Genomic DNA, 19,021 nt, shown 5'->3' with positions numbered 1-19,021 from the left:
GACGGCGAAACAGTTTCCAAACAGTTTTCCAATTAGCTGTCAAAAAACAAAAACAAAAAAAAGGGAAAACGCGCGACCACTTGACGGGCGAGGGGGGAAAATCAACAAACTAAAGCGTTGGCTGGGGCTGTTGGGGGGGGGCCGCCACTGTGTAGCCGAGTGTGACACCAGGGTTGGCAATTATTTTTAACGAACACCGAAGGACTGGGCAAAGGAGGTCCTGGGTCAATGTTCGACAATTGCCAGGGGGGAAATATATCGCGCATACGCCCTGGCTGACGCAGAGCTCTCCGTCTCCCTCTGTTTGTGGGTCAAAGCGATCTCAGGCAACCGGATCGTGATGTAGATTAAGATCCATTGAAAGTAAAACAAGCCACAGCTGACGTGTGCGCGAAAAGGGTAGAGGTAAACGCATAAATCTGAGCAGTTGCAACTGCAACTGCGACTGCAATTGCAGCTGTGGCTGCGGCTGCGGCTGCTGTACCGCTGCCCGACATCCACGCAATCAACGCATTAAATCAATTTTAACTTGGCCTACTTTCCGCATCCACATGCGGCGAGTGGTTCTCTTCCTAAAACAAAAGCACAAACGGCTATGCGGACCCTTGGTCGACTGGAGGCAGAACGGCAACAGCCGTTAGCTTCGCCAGAAGTGGCAAACTGCAGCTTGCCACAGCCTGGGAAAGATGCAGCCCAGGACTGGGACTGGGACTGGAACTGTGACTGCGACTGGGGATGGAGGCAGACCCATTGAAATGCAATCTGCGCACAAACAACGACGGCAGCCACATTTTTAGTTTTGCCATTTATTTTTTAAGGTTTTTGTTTCTTTTTGCCGCCAAATGAATGCGAAATATTTCACCTACATTTCGAGGCAAAGTGCACCTATGAGGCCCCCACGAGCAAGCGGAAATTCAACAGGAAAAATATGAACTGCCAGCATTTTAAGGGACTTTAAGTAAGCCCTAAGAGAGCAATGATTTGAGTTGTCCTTTTAAGCTTCTGCCCAGCCTAAATACACATTATTTTATCCCTTTTAAGACCTTTCATCTGGCAAAGTATCTTCTGATTCGATTCAGGGGTCTGGGGGCATCCAAGCGTTGCCATTGAAGCACTTTTTTGCCATAAGCCAGGCCCGCGACCGGCCACTGCCACATATTACATGGCTATTTACTTAACCCATTAATTCTACAGTCGAAATAAAAATATGAAGCCTGGTGCTGACATGGCAAGGCACCAGGCACCAGGCGGTGCAGGGTAGGGGCAGGGGCCACATGCAGCCGGCAAACGTGGACCGAAGAGCATGCTCAAGTGCCATGTACTTGCATTTGCATTTGCATTATGTAAACGCACTGGGGCCACAGTCAGGACGGCAACCGGCCAAAGTGAAGTTGGAATGTGGTTTACATAAGCCAGGACTGGCTGGACCGAACCGACCTACGCCAACAGTCGTAGGCCATAAAACCGAAAGGAGTGCAAAGAACCCGAGGCGGCTCGGGGACGGGTATGGGTAGGGGTACGGGTACGGGTACGTTGGCATAACTTAATGAAGAGCCACTGCTGTCAGTCGCTTTATGTAACCATAGAACCAGGGCATCGTCATCGTGGTGTAATTCGAGATCCAGATGGCCAGCGGATGGCCAATAAACACAGCCCTAAGCTGCTCTAAGCCTCTTCCAATCTTCCCCTTCTAGAGGGGCCTTGAAGTGCCTACAAGCTCGGGCTCAGGCTAAAACAAAGCTAGCAACAGTGAATGGAGAATCTTGTGGTGTTTCTGGCCTTGCCTTTCTCTTCCATTACCAACTAATTTTGATTACATTTTATGGGAGTGACTTTTTACAATTTTTAGAAAATTCTGCAGGGGTTAAAGGTTATGATACACTCGGAGAAACAAGCCCATATTTAAATTAATATTCTGTGAAATAAAATAGAATTGCCTTTGGTTTAAGCATAAATTGGGACCATATTTAAACTATTTTAATTGTTTAAAGTAAATATAAGTATATAAATTAAATTTGTAGCAAATATGTGTATTTAATTTAAATTTTAAAATATATTTTTTGATTTAGACCATCTATTTTCATATCAATGAAAGATGTCAATGAAAAGAATTTCTTTTCTTTATAACAGTATAATTCTAAGTATCTTTAAGGACTCTCAGGGGGGTGTTAGGGGTGGCCTAGTGAAAATTAATTAAAATCCTCTCACTCACCGGTATATTCCCGTTGTCTGGACAGAGAGCTGCACACGTCATGGTTGTAGGCACGATACGAGCTTCGGCCACTGTTTTTGGCAGCTGAAAAAATATACAGAAAAAAACACAGAAAATTAATTGGGTTGCAAGGAGTAATAGTTCCTAAAATACCTTGATATTGAACGTATAATCGTGCAGTAATCGATGATGGGAGTTTTGTGATTTTCACCGCTTCGCTCTTGGGTCACACCAAACACCCAGATAAGACTTATCACAAAGGAAATATAAGTCGAACCATAAACAAATATTAGCCCCTCAGTTCTTGACTCATTTTGTGTAGAGATGGCTGCGAAAGTGGATTTCTCCGAGCTGCAAATCAGCCAGGTTCGTATATCGCCTAGAGGAGAGGCACTTCCACTAATCAAACCCTTCCTTGGACAGAGGCTCGGAAGGGGGGGCTTTGGTGCGGTGTACAGGGGCTGGTGCCGGGACCAAAAGATCGCCGTGAAAAGGTTCTATGAGGCGATCAGCAAAAACATAGAAAGGGAAATCACACAGCTGTCGCGAGTGGCCCATGAGAACATTGTCAAGCTGTTCGGGATGGCCACCTATCAAAACGAGACCTACTTGCTGATGGAGTACGTTGAGGGCGGCTCCCTTCACGACTTTCTCTATGGAACGGTGCGCAGGGAATACTCCGTGCAGGAGGCCCTCCGCTGGGCTCTTCAGTGCGCCGAGGTATGTATGTATGTGGCTGGGGTTCGGCAAAGGGTTGAATCTTTTTGTCCTCCGCCCAGGCTGTGGCCTATCTGCATGCCATGACCCCAAGGCCGATGCTGCATCGTGATATCAAGCCACACAACATGCTGCTGACGGGCATACCCGGTCGCCTGAAGATCTGCGACTTTGGTACTGTGACCGACATGCAGAGCTACATGTCGAACGCCCGTGGTACCGCGGCCTACATGGCCCCAGAGGTGCGTATGCCCCCGCGGACTTGTCCCCTTCTTTAATCTATTCCGTCCGCAGGTGATATTGGGCAAGAGATACACGGATAAATGCGATGTCTACAGCTGGGCCGTCATGCTCTGGGAGCTAATGTCCCGCCGACCGCCCTTCAGTCACATGGAGAACCCCAATTTTATAGCTGTTATGCTGGCGACTGGTTGTGGTACGTCAGTTCCATCCGATCTCCAGCTATCATGCCTCATTTGGATGTACGCTCTGCTCTGTCCAATCCCCAGGCGAGCATCCCGATATGGATGCGGTAAGATCCGATTGTCCTCAGACCATCAGGGAGTTGATCAGACGATGCTGGTGCTTCAAGTCCGAGGAGAGACCCTCCATGCAACAAGCTGTGAAATTCTTAAACGAACTGGGGGTTTCTTCCGACGATAAGGACTTTGTGTACATCCTCGATCAGGACACATTGGCCGTGGTATCCGTCGGCAGAGAGGTAACCCCCTTCCAAGGGATCATAGCTGTAGAACCCGAGGCTAATCTTGTCTTGTAACTCTTTTAGAAGCACGGCTCGGGCTGGCGACGTGTCGTCCATATATCCTTCTGGCGTAAGCAATATTCGACGGTCAGGAAGAGCCTTCCCATTGCCGAGCGGGAGGCAGTGCGAGTGGCCAAGCAGGCGGAACGGGAGATCATCAGGGCGGCTCGAGATGTCGGGCGGGAGACCCATCGAGCTGCCCAGGACACTGGCAGGGAGACGGCTAGAGCTGCCCAGGACGTTGGCAGGGAGACGGCGAGAGCTGCTCAGGATGTTGGGCGGGAAACGGCTAGAGCTGCTCAGGACACTGGCAGGGAGACGGTGAGAGCTGCTCAGGATGTTGGGCGGGAGACGGCGAGAGCTGCTCAGGACACTGGCAGGGAGACGGTGAGAGCTGCCCAGGACGTTGGCAGGGAAACCGCTAGAGCTGCCCAGGACGTTGGCAGGGAAACCGCTAGAGCTGCCCAGGATGCCGAGCGGGAGACAAGACGGGCACTCGAGAATGCCGAGCGGGAGACGAAACGAGCACTCGAGAATGCCGAGCGGGAGACGAAACGAGCACTCGAGAATGCCGAGCGGGAGGCTAGACGGGCCAAGGAGAAGATCGCCAACGAGGCCAAGCGGCTGGCCGACAGGGGCAGGAAGGTCTTGAAGAAGTTTCGCAAATTCTAATCCCTTTACTGATAAGTCATACGCTATGCTAATGTGTGGAAAATGATTAATAAAGCTGGGCTGCCTGCGGAGAGAGAGTCCTTTTTGATCCCTTCAACGACTCCGTCTCACGCTCGCACCAATGCAGATGCAGATGCAGATGCAAATGCAAATGCAGGCTGCAGGGGTAGGCCTATGAAAAGCTTAGACTGCATTAAGCACGAAGCAAAGCAAAGGCAAGGAATCGAAAGGAAAGGGGCGGAAAGGCAGGGCAGAGCAGGGCAGGGCAGGGCACGGCACGGTGGGGAGAGCTGTGAAGGATGTGAACAACAAGAAGGATGACGGCGATGAGGACGATGACGGCGGCGGACATGACAGCGAGGCGATGTTCCTTGCTTTGAGGAGTGCCAGGGTCGACGTGGGGAGGAGTACAGTATGTACCAAGCGGTGCATTGCTGCTCCTGGCACAGCGCGACTCCTTAGCGTTTTTTGCATTGTGTTGCTTTCCTCATACGTTTCTATGCGTGTGCTTGTATGCGACTGTATGAGCGTGTGTGTGTGTGTGACCGGAAACTGCCATTTAAAGTGCATTTTGGAGAGGAGTCGTCGGAGTCTCAGTTGAGAGACGAAACGGGACGGAACGAGCTTCACTTGTGTGTTAAATGAAAAGAAGAACTTTGTCCTCCCCTCCCCTCTCTCCTTCCCTCTCTCTCTTTCTCTGCCTCGTCTGCCTCTGCCTAACCCCAATCGCCTCTCTCTCGTTTTGTTTTTATGTTTTTTTCCGCTGCTGTTATTCTTGCATGCCATCAAGCAACTCCTTTTGTGTCGGGGCCCCCTACTCCTACTCCCCCTACTCCTACTCCTCCTCCCCTCCTCCTTGGAGCCAACACGTGTAATCCAACTCCTTTTAATTACATTCAATACCCCGGCCACAGTCGTCCGTCCATCTGCCAAGGTGTTGGCAGGCAGTTGCCTTTTGCTCTGCGCTCTTCCCTCCTCCTTCTGTCTCTCTCCCTCTCATTTAACGCCTCCTTTGTGCTCCTCTCCATCTTTAACCTTCTGCCCAAATATCGATTTTCAGCTTTAGCTTTGGTTTAGGTGCAACTGCTGGCAAAACAGGGATGGGATCCAAATCCGGCCAATACTCGCACCAATCGCCATCCCATTGTAAGGCCAACGAGGTGTTAAAACATTTTGTAAAAGCCAAGATTGCGGGCATAGCCTGCTGCTGGTGCTGCTGGAGTTGCTGGAGTTCCTGCGGTTGAAATGCAATCAAGTGTCACTAATCGCGATCGGGGGGAGATCATATTTGCAGGCGCTGCACTCTCGGCTCCGCCGCAGATCCAATCTGCACTCCCGCCCTGCCGTAAGTTGAGACTTGGACTGTGACGGACAAAAGAATAATAATCTACAAATCTATAGATGATTATTAGGACCCTGCAACTCAGCCTCTGTCCCCTCTACTCAACTCGTTTTACAGGTTGCTCTTACGCTATCTTTCCAGCATGTTGGCATTCGTCATGCGGCAGCACACCTCGGTCGGTTGGCCGGGAGGAGAGCCGCCTTCTGCTGGTGTCACACGGGTCTCTTGAAGGTGCAGTAAATGCATAAAAAATTAAAAAAAAAATATATTAAAAAATTTCTATAGAATATTCTACTGTCCAATATACGTTCTTATAACTATCCGTTTGAGAATGCAAATCGAATAATACACTCAGAAAAAGAATACTAAAAAGAAGCCCACTCCTATTTATTCGTAATATTCGTTTTTTAAGTGCAAACTTGGTACAATTTCAATTTTTTCCATTTACCATTAAAAAATTAAATTTTTGTACACAAAGATCCTTACTTTTGTTATATTTTGATACATTACTTCAATCCAAAATAAGGAAACTTTAAAAAATATATATCTATATATATAAGAAAATTTAAAAAAAATACGCCGTTTCTGTTATTTTATCTAAATAAGACCTATAAAATGCTTCAAAATAAATATAATATATTAAACTTGTAGGAAATATATTTAATTTGAATATAAAAATATATTTAGATAAACTATTTTCATATTTGTGGTAAAAGTGAATCTAAAAACCTGTATGAACATATTAATGGATAAAAGGACGTGGCAAGATCGATTAGAACGAAAAATGTGTTTATCCTACTATTGAGTTAATATATCTACAATACCAAACAAGCTTTCTAAAAGCCATTTTTATAGACAAACTATGGCCTATTCATTATTCATTCATTATTATTACACCTTTAAATTGGCACACATCCCACATTTAATCCTTAAACAAAAAAATATATAAATAAGAACTTTAAATTTTTTACGCTTGGCTTGGCCTCAAGGATCGCTTTGTGTGTGTGTGTGTGTGTGTGTGTTTTTGCTACTTGAGCCATTTGCCAGACAGAGCCAGGCCAACCAGCGTTTTCAGAGGAATAGGTCAGTACGGCCGAGTGAGTGGAGTGCACGCCAGTGCGAGTGCGAGTGCGACTGCGAATGTGAATGTGCCAGAGTGAATGCATTCTAAGTTTTCAAGTGTATATGCTGTAATAATTTTCGAGTTAAAACAAAGGCAGAATGGGAACAGCACATGCTACTGCCACGTAAGTGCCCCGGGGGCAGGACTCGCCCGGACCGCACCCCTCTCGACCACAACTAGCCTCACACCCTCTCACGTTACCCATGCCATGACCACGATGCAGTTGCCCTCTCCGAAGCGGGGTCAATGACAGCGCAGAAGGTCAAACGAACGCATCGCGAGCTAGGGAACTATACTATCCCTAGGACTACGCCAGGATATCGCTGATATACGACTTCGATTTCGCACGCAGCATACTCGTAGAAGGGGGACTGGCAGGACAAACTTTGGAGCGAAAGAGGACCAGTACACAAGTGATTAATATCCCCCCTGGTTGCACGGCAGCTGCTGCCAAAGTATCTCCTAGATAAAAGTTAATTTCTGCCCCTCTGCCCGTGCCTCTGACCCTGCCACAGCGGACTGCAGCAGGAGTCCAGGGTCCAGGGTCCAGGGGCCAGGGGCCAGGGTCCAGGCAGCTGATGAAATGTACGCTCAACTTCCGCTGCAAGTTTTGCTTTTTTGGATTTCTGTACCTCACGACGATGCCGATGCTGACCAGAGAGTAGGAAATCTTTTGTAATCGTCCGATAACCCCGACGAGTGCAGAACTTGAAACTCAACCCTTAAGACCAGGAGAAGCACAAGCGAATCTCTGGGGCTGGAGGCCGGAGACTGGAACAATGCCAGCGACAGCGACAGCGACTGCAATGCAATTGCATGTCCAGCCTAGCAGGATGCCAGGCAGTCGAGCGGGCATCCAGGCAGGTCCTTGCCGGCAATTAGAACGCCGCGCCGATGGGAAGGCCCTGCTCGCGGGTCTTCCATTTTGCTGTTGTTTACGAGTATTTACATATCAAAATGGCATTATAATGCGAATAATGGCGAAGGGATTGAGCGGTTCCTGCAATGCAATCGCTGCTTGGCCTGCATTCCTATTGTGCAAAAAGAGAGAGCTACACAGCACACAAGAGCGAAAGAGAGGCAGCGAATGAATCCTTTTTAATCCATCTATATCTTTTGTGCCGCTCAAAATAATAAAAAAAAAAGGAAAAAGGAGAGAATGCTGCATTGCAATGACCGGACTGGACTGGACCGGACTGGACTGAACCGCATGGACAACGGAGGGGCCATCGAACACAACTTCCAATTCAAAACGCATAACGAACATTAAGGCCGCAAGGAGTCCATTGTGCAGGCCGACTGACAGACAGGAAGCAGGATAGGCCAGAGATGAAATTAATACGCATAAATTACATGCCACATAGGACGAAGATGGGACCCTGGGAAAAACTTTTGCCACGAATGCAGGAGTTGCAGGATTTCCAGGAGGATTACTGTCTGCAATTGATGGACCATAAATTGCTTAATTTAATATAATTTAATTCAATTTATTTGGTATGTAAATTTCATGAAAACAAAACAAGTTATTTATTGCCAGGAGAATTATTTAATTAGCTTCCGATGTGACAGCCAGGAAAGGCAGTTGGCCAACTGACACCCAAAGTTGGTAATTCTCGAGAGTCGATGCCATTGGGCTTTGAAGGATGAGCAAGAGCCCTAATTAAAAACATTTTCGAAACGGCACATAATGCAAAAGTTGGGGCCACATTGGCCGTTAGACGAGGTAGCGTCGACAGAAGAACACGACAGGAAGGAGCAAGAGCAGGAGCAGGAGCAGGAGAGGGAAAAGGAAAAGGAAAAGAAGGAATAGGACTGCAATTTGCTGAACTTCTGCTAACTACATGAACGGACCGAGGTCGTCGCTTGTCGGCCATTCCGTTTCCGGTCGGGCTTGGCTATTGTCGTAGGTCCTCGAGGCACAGGGAGCACAAGTCAGTCGAGCCTGGCTAGGCAGGCGGCCGGCCGGCCACTTGCCACAGGGCAATGTGCTAGCCGAAGGAACCTGCCGGAGGAGGACACGCCATATGCGAAGAACGACAACAATTGAATTACAAAATTATTTGCTGCTGCTGTCGTCGTCCACGTCCACGTCCACGTCCTCGTCTGACTTGAAGAACTAGTTGTGTCTGACTACACAAGGATGGCAGGACAGAGGCAGGGACTGGGGCGGGGGCAGGGGCTGAAGCTCAAGTGCCACTTGGCTGGGGCAGAGGGGACATGTTTTCTAAAACGGAAATTAGGTGACAGGACGCGAAGAGAGGGGCCCAAGCTGGTCCTTGGGTCAACTTTAATTGCTGCCTTGTGTGTGTGTGTGTGTGTGTGCGAGGAAGTTGTTGGCCTGTCAGAGGTTTTTGCTGCTGCAGAAAATAAAGTTTCGTTTTGTGGGCAAATGAAGATTGATTTGATGGCCAGACGCAAGAGCATGGCAGCAGCAAGAGTATCTGTATCTCTGGCAAAGCACAATGCCATGCAATTAACGGCTCTCGGTTTGCCCGATAACACTCGTGGCCCATTGAAAATCCAGAGAGAGAGCAATAGCAATGTCTGTGCAACTGTATCTGCAGTGCATTTGTGTCTGTGAGTGGACCGCATTGGGTATCTCTCAGACCAGACTGTCTGGCTGAGCGTGCGAGAGTCGCGTGTGCAATGCTGCAAAAATGTTCAAATACTCTTCTTTTTTTCTGGTTGCTGGTGGTGCTGCGCCGCTTGGTTTGGGTTATCGTCTGGCTGTGGCAATCATAACAGCCCGAGGAGGAGCAAGGCCCGAGAACCGCACAAAATGATGCAGAAAGTGTGAGGGGAGGATAGCGAAAACTGAAACGAGCCGAAACGCACGAAGATTCAATGCAAGGTATATTCAACACAAGGGTAAGGCAGCATCCGGATAGGGGAACCAGTGCAGGCCGCTCTCTCGTATGGCCTCACCTTCTATCCAAATAAACATGTACCTTGATTCCAACGACTGCTTCTGCTGCTGCTGCTGCTGCATGAGGATGAAGATGAGGAGGTGGCTGGCAGGGGCAGAGGCAGGCAACGACGACGACGACGTCGACGACTTTGTGGATTTTGATTCTGGGTCATTCACCCTTGACAAAAAAATGTTTTGCGCTGTGTGTTCGGCCGCTTTTGTGTGTTGCTGTTGCTGTTATTTGCTTTGTTGCTGTGCTTTCATCCCGCTGCTCCTCTCCTCTCTGCACTGCTTTGCACTGCTCTGTTCTGCACTGCTCTCCCCACCGGATTCCACCATAGCCGCACGTACAGGCATCCACATTTGGACTTTACTTTTCCTTATTTCACTTCGTTTTATTTCACTTTACTTTATTTTTGCTCATCTTTTCTTTTTGGGAGCCATGCCAAAATGCAATCCAACGATCAGACATGGCCACATACTCGTAGAGCTGATTTGCATATGTACATGTGTCCACGTCCATGTTCATGTCTGTGTCTGTGTCTGTGTCTGTGTCCATGTCTGTGCCTGTGCCTGTGGCCCTGTCCGGGTCCGAGTCCATGTCTATGTCCTGTCCTGCTCTGCTGTCCAGCCTTGTCATTGTCCGGCATTGTCTACGCACACGCTTTTGTTTTATTATATTTGCCCAGCAATTTCTGTTTGATTTTGCTTAAATTGTTGCCTCCCTCCCTTCGACTCTCTTCGACTGTCTGCCATTCATTCTAAGACTCTTTTATCTCGTTGCGCTTTTCGTTGTGGCTGATTTTCGGCCTGTGGTCTGCTCTGTGTGTGCTCTTTGGTTTTTTGAACTTTCGCGTTTTTTTAGAAGGCGATTTGCCCGAATATATAGCATATAGCAAGGCATCCATTTTGGTTCTCGGGGCCTGATAAAAATTATCAGAAATAAGTCAGAACGGCTATTAATAATTCCTTTGAGTGCCAGTATACAGCACAATATTTTATGGAATTTTCCGTATTTACTAGATACTTGTCGGATATAGGAACTCCTACAGAGGGTGTCTTTCCATCCATCCACACAAATTTCATTTGCCGACCCATCCAATCGCGAATTTGCAAAACTTTTAATGCCCTCGCGTTATCTGCCATGCAACGCTGCCAAATCCCTTGCCGTACGCCAGCCTATTTTCTGGGGCAACATCCATCCAGTAACTGTAATCCCCCGTAAAACACTCTCTGGCACAGAGCCGGCAATTGCCATGGCCGTTTTGGGGGCCAACAACAAGAACGGAATTTATGCAACAATCAATTACAGTAGCCGGCGAAACAAGAAACAAAAGGCGAATGCCCAAAAACCAAACTAAAACAAAGCACACAACGACCGAAATATGTAACTGCACAATGTGCTGCAAGTTGCAGTGGCAGTGGCAGTGGCTGTGGCAGCGGCAGTAACTCCGGTGATTCCCACGTGCAAAATAAAACAGTGCGGGAGGCGCGTAGATTTATCTGCATTACGGCTGCCGGTACCAGAGGATAACCAGACAGCCACACCATCTATACCCAACACACACACACACAAACACACACACACACGTACGGAAATGTCAGTCGACAAACTGGAAATTATGTTTGTGCCAAATTTTAGTTTTGTCGGCCAGAGGGAGGATCCCACTCCCCCCACACCCCGGCTGTAATCCAACTGGCAAAAACAACAGACCACGAGACTCGACCCCCGACTGAACGACAATGGACGAAAAAATGGTCAAAAGGTAAAGCATAAAACGACAGGTGTAATAAATAACCCAAGCGAAATGGCCAGGACGTAAACGTAAATGTGGACGTGGCTGCAGACTGCAGCAGTGTAATGGAGATCGGCGGGGGTCGGGGCGGGGGGTTGGGGGGGGGGGGGGGGGGGCATGCGGCTCGTCCACTAATTCGTGTCATTTAGCGCAGGTGGCGACAGAGGAAGAGGAGCGGCAGCCACAGCAGCAGATTGACACTGGGCGATAGCGCCAGGAAATGGCAATGGCTGGGCAAGCCCCAGCATCACCCCTTCGGGGATGGAGAGCACAGCCGTAACCACAGCCGCAAAGTTGCCAAAATAGCTGCTTTTGGGTGCTGACCCGATTCTGTATTAAATTAATCCCTATCTCAATGGGATGGCCCATGCAGCACAAATGGACTCTTCAATAATGCAGATACGAGGAAGGGACACCAAAGAAATGGCCGATGGGGGGATAATACATCTGAATGTGCATGTAAATACAGTGAAACCTCTTTTTCGAGGACAACCAAGGTACTACTATAGATCTGGGACTCGGATTATGTGCTAAGATCGATATGTAGATATGTATATCGAATGTCAAAATTGTCTTTCTTCAAATTCAAAGTGAATGTTACCTGCTAAAGAGTTTCCACTGTGGGATACCTTCCAAATATTGGCTAAGCTCCAAGTGCTTGTTGCCAAAGATTAAATTGGAAAAGGTGGAAAAGATAAACAAAACACATACACAACGGACAACAATCTCAATGAATTGCAATTCTTAAATTGTGTGTCCCGCCAAAAAAAAACTGGTTCAATTACACAACTGGTTCGCTCAGAAAATCGATACATCAATAATGAGCGAACACTTTACAATACTGTTTGATGCACTTTTTAGTGATGCACTTTATACACATCAAGAATGCAGAAATACCCTTGAAACAAAGACCAATTTTTACAAAATTATTAATATATTAGATAATTGTATTTTTTTGGGTTCGTATCGTGTTCGTATCGTGTGTTCGTATCGTGAAACAAATTGCATTCTAAATTAATTTCAAAGCCATTTTTCAGAGTAGTTTAGAATTATTTTAGGACAGTATATAATAACTACCTATCACAGAAGCAATGCACCAGAACTGGTGAACAAACAAACAAAGGTAGGGTATAATAGAATTCTATACATGCCGAAATAATTTCTCACTTATCGCACAAAAATACCGATATTTTTTGTAGGTAGATAAGTTGACTGAAAAGTCGCATGTTTAACAATGTGAAACAGCAGAAAAATAAACTTATGGTTATATATAACCAGATGAATAGTTCCGTTGATGATATATCCCAAAAAATATGCATATTTATTTTACCTACAAAAATATTGCCAACAAATACATGTATATCGATACATCGATATCTCACATTGAGGGCGTAGTTCCAACAAGTGCAAACATTACTAATTTACTTGGCGTATCGCGCCCCACGCCCCAAGAATCTCACTTATTGTTTAAGTTGTTTGTGTTTGTTTCAATTAAAAGTGCTTTTAGTTAGCACTACTAACGGACAGCAGGGCGTGGCCGCACGCGTAGCCAGAAAACATAACTAGAATGTTTCCCTCGACGATTTTGGGGCGCAGCTACCTGCTTTTTATGCTGGTACTCGCCGTGGGCGTGTTCGCCCAGCACGAGTGGCAGGCTCGCGATGCCTTCGATGAGATCAAAATACAGTTTGACAAAGTCAATGCCGACAACTGTCCCATCCAGCACCACTCGGACCTGTTCATGCCCATAGATGCCGTCTCCCACCACCCGGACATCAAAGAGGTGAATGTGAATCCCGTGTTCCCCAATCGGACGGCGCTGCTGCATCTGCAGAACATGGCGCTGACACGCAGCTTCTTCTGGAGCTACATTCTGCAGTCGCGATTCATTCGACCCGCCATCAACGACACCTACGATCCGGGCATGATGTACTACTTCCTCTCCACCGTGGCTGACGTCTCGTCCAATCCGTCGATCAACGCCTCGGCTGTCTACTTTTCGCCAAACAGCTCGTATTCGTCCTCGTATCGCGGCTTCTTCAACAAGACGTTTCCCCGCTTTGGACCGCGAACCTTCCGTTTGGATGACTTCAACGATCCCATTCATTTGCAAAAGATTTCCACGTGGAACACATTCGACGTCCAGGACTTGGGCGCCCACCATCCCGACTCTATATCGAAGGACTACAGCCATGACCTGTACAAGATAAACGAGTGGTACCGCGCCTGGCTGCCGGACAATGTCGAGGGGCGGCATGACACCAAGATCACCTACCAGGTGGAGATCCGCTATGCCAATAACACAAACGAAACGTTCACCTTCCACGGCCCGCCTGGCGCTGAAGAGAATCCCGGACCGATTAAGTTTACGAGGCCCTACTTCGACTGTGGTCGCTCGAATAAATGGCTGGTGGCAGCCGTCGTTCCCATAGCAGATATCTACCCCCGACACACCCAGTTCCGGCACATAGAATATCCCAAGTAAGTCGAAGTTGTTCTTGAGCCTAGGTTGGTCCTAATCCTCATGGTTTTCCACAGATACACTGCTGTGTCCGTCCTGGAAATGGACTTTGAGCGTATAGACATAAATCAGTGTCCCCTCGGCGAAGGCAACAAGGGGCCGAATCACTTTGCAGACACAGCGAGATGTAAAAAGGAGACGACAGAGTGTGAGCCCTTGCATGGCTGGGGCTTTAGGCGGGGCGGCTACCAATGTCGCTGTAAGCCGGGCTTCCGGCTGCCCAACGTCGTGCGCCGCCCCTACCTGGGCGAGATCGTAGAGCGGGCCTCGGCAGAGCAGTACTACAACGAGTATGACTGTCTCAGTATTGGCTGTAGGTGCTTCCATGCCTCGAAGTAGACTCCCCATTAACACATTCTAACTCTTGCAGGGATTCAAAAGCTACCTATCCAGTGGGAGAAGGCTCCGTACCATGTGCGGCAGAAGTATCTGGACATGCACTCCGAGTACCGCAACTATACGACAGGTTCCAGGTCTCTCCACTCGGAGCATATAAACATCGATCAAGTATTGAAGTTCATCCACGGAGTCAACTACCGCACATGCAAAAAGTGAGTTCAGAACTTGGGGCGGGGGATGGGATATTTACTGATGCATATGTGTCTTGGCAGCTTCCATCCGCAGGATCTCATACTGCGAGGCGATGTCAGCTTTGGCGCCAAGGAGCAGTTCGAGAACGAAGCCAAGATGGCCGTGCGACTGGCCAACTTTATTAGCGCCTTCCTGCAGGTAAGCAGCAGCCGTGTCTATTCTATCTACATATGTGGAGCGATGGAAGAGTGTTCCCATCGGCTCTCATCATTTCGCCTTCACGCTAAATGAAGAGCAATAATTGATAACCCGACACCTATTAAGAGCCTTCGACGACGGCTCTTGAAAACTTCTCAAGTGTAAATTATAATTTTCCACGCGTAATTCAACTTCCTCGAATTTCCTGCTTTCCTGCAATGCCAGTTTCACAGTTTCAGCCTCGGCCACGGCAACGGCCACGGCCACGGCCTCGGATTCTGTGTGTGTGGTGTCTGTGTTGCAGTAGGAGCCTCGAGTTGCCAGCCGCACGGCGTGAATTAAATATTCAGTGTCAAACCATTACCAAATGCTAAATTCATTAGTTTGAGCGCAAAGGACACGAAAAACGGGTTCGACACAAGGCGTCGTCTTCATTAAAGGCCAGCAGCCAGCACCCAGCAGCCGCAGAGGACGAGAGGCAGAGGCAGCAGCCACAGAACTAGAGTTTCCTTGTATATCACTCGCTCTTGCTGTGTCGCTCGCTGTGTCTATATTTGCACAAGTTCTTAGCATTCAAATGCAAAACTCCTCTTCGGGGTGGGGAAAGATTTCCCAAAGATCTACTGCTGCTGCGACTGCTCCCCAAACACTTACCTTACTTATGTACATGGTCCTCCTCCTTCCTTTCCATTGCTCTCGGCAGATATCGGATCCCAATGAGGTCTACTCGGGCAAGCGTGTGGCGGACAAGCCCCTGACCGAGGATCAAATGATCGGCGAGACTCTGGCCATTATGATGGGCGACAGCAAGGTCTGGTCGGCCTCAACGCTCTGGGAGCGCAATAAGTTCACCAATCGCACCTACTTCGCACCCTATGCCTACAAAACGGAGCTGAACACGCGCAAGTACAAGGTGGAGGATCTGGCGCGCATCAACAAAACGCACGATCTGTACACCGAGAAGAAGTACTTCAAGTTCCTCAAGCAGCGCTGGAACACCAACTTTGACGATCTCGAGACCTTCTATATGAAGATCAAGTTGCGGCACAACGAGACAGGTGAATACCAGCAGAAGTACGAGCACTACCCCAACTCGTATAGGGCGGCCAGCATCAAGCACGGCTACTGGACCCAGCCTCAGTTCGACTGCAATGGCTATGTGAAGAAGTGGCTGGTGACCTATGCGGTGCCCTTCTTTGGCTGGGATAGCCTCAAAGTGAAACTGGAATTCAAGTAAGTAAAGTACCCTACCGCAGAGGGGACGGGTTTTCATTGGGTAGGGTGAGGGTAGGGCAGTGATACTTGTTGGGCCGGTCCGCTGCGTGCCGCTGTCGCGGGCCGTAACCCCTTTTAGGGCGCAGTCCCATTCCCATTCGGATTCAGATTCAGATTCAGAATCCCATTCAAAGTCCTATTCTCATGCAAATGCTTTGTTGTAGTTTCTATGATTTGATTGTCTAATTTTCGAGTGTTGACATGGCCTAACTTTTGACTTGTGACTCCCATGAGCGGCGGGGCATTGTGATGCAAATGTTTGGCAATTAAACTGACTAATTTGTTTGCTCTACGCAGGGGTGTCGTGGCCGTGTCCATGGACATGATGCAGCTGGACATCAATCAGTGCCCGGACTGGTACTATGAGCCCAATGCCTACAAGGGCACGCACAAGTGCGACGAGAAGTCATCCTACGTGAGCAGCTCCTGTCATATTTACGAATCATAATAGCACCCTAATTGCTTTCCTCCCTCTTATTTCCAGTGCGTTCCCATAATGGGTCGTGGCTATGAAACCGGCGGCTACAAGTGCGAGTGCCTGCAGGGCTACGAGTATCCGTTCGAGGATCTAATCACCTACTACGATGGACAGCTGGTGGAGGCCGAGTATCAGAATATTGTCGCCGACAAGGAGACGCGCTACGATATGTTTAAGTGTCGACTGGCCGGCGCCTCGGGCCTGCAGTCGGCCCTGGGGCTGGTCATCGCACTGATTGGCCTGACGCTCACCATGCTTTATAGATTTAGTTAGGGATCCCCGCACGCCAAATAACTAACTCTCTAGCCTTTTCAGCCAACTTTCGTCCAATCGAAAAACTCACATCAAATCTCTCCACAAAAGACATAAACTACAAAGCAACAGCAATCTCAAAGACACAAAAATTGACACCCAAAAACAAAACGAGCTGCCAGCCCAGTTCTCCGCAATCCGCTCTGCAATCCGTTTGCTCTTCTGCTCCTTTTGAACATTGTCATCATTTATCTGCAAGGCGATTAAGTTGTAGACATAATCTATTACAATGAATCTGGTTATTTGTCATTTCTATCAAAAGCAGCAGCGGCAGCAGGAGCATCCACGGCAGAAACGGCAGCAGAAAAGCGCAAACAGCCGCGCCTACTGCGCTCAGATTACGGAAGCGTCGTCCTCCGGGTTTTCGCTTTCGTTGTCGCTGTCGCTGTCGCTGTCGCTGCTCCTTCTGTGGCCCTCTCTAATGTCCGTGAAGTCGCCCAGCTGTATGCGTGTGTGCTCGCTCGCTCAGAGCGCCGATCGCAAACCTGTTAACATCCAAACCCAGTTAGGCCCCGTACCTACACCCATCGGGGAGGTCCAGGTCCAGCCTGAGGGTTGTTTGTGCCGCACGCACACCTTTTTTCCTCTGCCTGGCCTCTGCCTGGTCCAACGGATGGCACAAAATATCCAACGCCTGCCGTCGTGTTTTTCTTATATTAAATCGTCGACATTGCGTCCGATGGTCTGCTGGCTGCTTTTTTCTTTTTTTTTTTTGCCTGAATTAAATATATATGCCGCTGCCGCTGCCGCAGCGCCGTTTTTTCCGTTCGCTTTTTTGTTTTTTGCTCCTTGATTATCATATGCGCTTGAATTTTATTATCTGTACCCTGAGAACTTTTTCTATGCGCCGCAGGAACCAGTTTATCAGCCACTTGGTCTCCTACCAGGGCAAAAAAGAAATCTCCAGCTTTTTTCATTAAAAACTTTATAGCCATAGGTAGCTGGACATGGGCACAAAAAATCTTTTTCACACATTTTTCATAGTCATCTCAGGGCAGAAGCAGCAGTGGCAGCAGCAGCAGTCTCCGATCGGTGGGCAGGGCAGTGACTGTCGCAGCATTTGGGCAACTCCTCCATTTCCAAATGTGCCGCTGCGACCGAGGCGGCTGGCTATGTGTCCGCTTTTGGTTTTGTTTCTGGGTGTCACATTCAGTCCTCAGAGGGCTGTCCCCATAATATTCCATTCCACTATCAATTTGTAGAAAAATACAAATACGAAGCTGTCAAAAGTGTAAATTGTGCCTTAAAGAAAAACGTACATGTATCTGTCAGTCAGTAAATGTAACTGTAACTGTTTATGCTCGAATAATTGTAATACCAGAGACTATATCGAATGTCCGTCCAAGAACAAAGTCTGTTTTTGTTTTATGTACCTTAATGTTAAGTGCCTTGAGAGCAAACAGCAGAGAATTTTTACAAAAGTATCACTTTTCCATAGTTTAATGTATAGAATCTTAAGTGTCTTATAACTCAAAACGAATCCATATACACAATGTTTAAATATATGATTTTGTAGTAAAAGAATGCATTTGAAATCTCCTCGAGGGGCTCTCACTTACCAAATTTGTTCATCTTGAATTCTTGTTTCCCTAAGGTTAGTCGAATAACACCGCTTCTGCGGCTGGTTTAGAATTCGTTGTTGTTGAAGTCTTGCGGGAGTGAATTATACGTCAGGCATTAAAATCTGAACAAATCGAGTTTCCAAAACAAAAATAAATATAATTTTTAAGAATGCAAAATCACACGAAGTGGATTTTGACAAAACAAAAGACAAACAAAAAACAAAATTAGTCGGAACACCAAAATAATTTCACGCCGCTCGCCGTATGGGCCGAGCGTCGCCAGTTCTCTTCCGATTTCTTTATCTTATATATACTATATCCGTGATCACCCGACGGCACTGCCTCGATTTCTTGAAATGAAACGCGCACTATATCCGGCCAAAATCGGTATTTCCGCCCACGAAGTATCAAGAAAAATTTCTATTTTGGACTATGATTTCAATTTTTCGATCCTTTTAGAATTTTAAAATAATTTTTGGAAGGGGAGATGTAATTTGAATGGTTGATGTTTTATTACTGATACATTTCCCAGTTGCCCCTAGGCTTGAAATTTCCCAACAAACTCAGAGCCAACTGAGGGCCTGCCCGGGCAACCGATAGAAGCCGCACAA

The 19,021-nt window shown here is 47.8% G+C and overlaps 3 protein-coding genes across 3 annotated transcripts in view; 2 read left to right on the top strand and 1 right to left on the bottom strand.

Annotated features, from left to right (window-relative positions):
- Syp (synaptotagmin binding cytoplasmic RNA interacting protein) overlaps positions 1-18,890 on the bottom strand; it is a 50,439-nt gene extending 31,549 nt beyond the window's left edge. The window contains exons 1-2 of the mRNA XM_033383941.1: positions 18,408-18,890; positions 2,213-2,296 (exon numbers count right to left, since the gene is read on the bottom strand). Coding sequence (XP_033239832.1) covers positions 2,213-2,296; positions 18,408-18,420 — 97 coding nt within the window. The 5' untranslated portion in view covers positions 18,421-18,890. The remainder of the gene's footprint in view (positions 1-2,212; positions 2,297-18,407) is intronic.
- On the top strand, positions 2,429-4,461 carry Takl1 (Tak1-like 1). The gene is made up of 6 exons (XM_001358055.4): positions 2,429-2,578; positions 2,636-2,932; positions 2,992-3,171; positions 3,224-3,365; positions 3,439-3,650; positions 3,717-4,461. Exons 1-6 carry the CDS (start codon positions 2,537-2,539, stop codon positions 4,362-4,364), a joined length of 1,521 nt encoding a protein of 506 aa, XP_001358092.3. The 5' UTR covers positions 2,429-2,536; the 3' UTR covers positions 4,365-4,461.
- On the top strand, positions 12,887-18,369 carry LOC4800897 (uncharacterized). The gene is made up of 7 exons (XM_001358054.4): positions 12,887-14,014; positions 14,072-14,367; positions 14,425-14,605; positions 14,666-14,783; positions 15,487-16,016; positions 16,356-16,473; positions 16,543-18,369. The coding sequence occupies exons 1-7, from the start codon at positions 13,101-13,103 to the stop codon at positions 16,807-16,809; spliced, it is 2,424 nt and encodes an 807-aa protein (XP_001358091.1). The 5' UTR covers positions 12,887-13,100; the 3' UTR covers positions 16,810-18,369.
- Positions 18,891-19,021: the final 131 nt, after the last annotated feature.

This window comes from Drosophila pseudoobscura, chromosome 2 (genome assembly GCF_009870125.1).
Source record: "Drosophila pseudoobscura strain MV-25-SWS-2005 chromosome 2, UCI_Dpse_MV25, whole genome shotgun sequence".
Taxonomy (NCBI): Eukaryota; Metazoa; Arthropoda; class Insecta; order Diptera; family Drosophilidae; genus Drosophila; species Drosophila pseudoobscura.
This window is presented reverse-complemented; position numbering and strand designations above follow the sequence as displayed.

Coding starts and splice junctions, on each gene's coding strand:
- LOC4800897 (XM_001358054.4), top strand. CDS start 13,101: ATGTTTCCCTCGACGATTTTGGGGCGCAGCTACCTGCTTTTTATGCTG. Junction 14,368..14,424: donor TGACTGTCTCAGTATTGGCT/GTAGGTGCTTCC, acceptor TAACTCTTGCAG/GGATTCAAAAGCTACCTATC. Junction 14,784..15,486: donor TTATTAGCGCCTTCCTGCAG/GTAAGCAGCAGC, acceptor TGCTCTCGGCAG/ATATCGGATCCCAATGAGGT.
- Takl1 (XM_001358055.4), top strand. CDS start 2,537: ATGGCTGCGAAAGTGGATTTCTCCGAGCTGCAAATCAGCCAG. Junction 2,579..2,635: donor CCGAGCTGCAAATCAGCCAG/GTTCGTATATCG, acceptor TTCCTTGGACAG/AGGCTCGGAAGGGGGGGCTT. Junction 3,366..3,438: donor TATGCTGGCGACTGGTTGTG/GTACGTCAGTTC, acceptor TCCAATCCCCAG/GCGAGCATCCCGATATGGAT.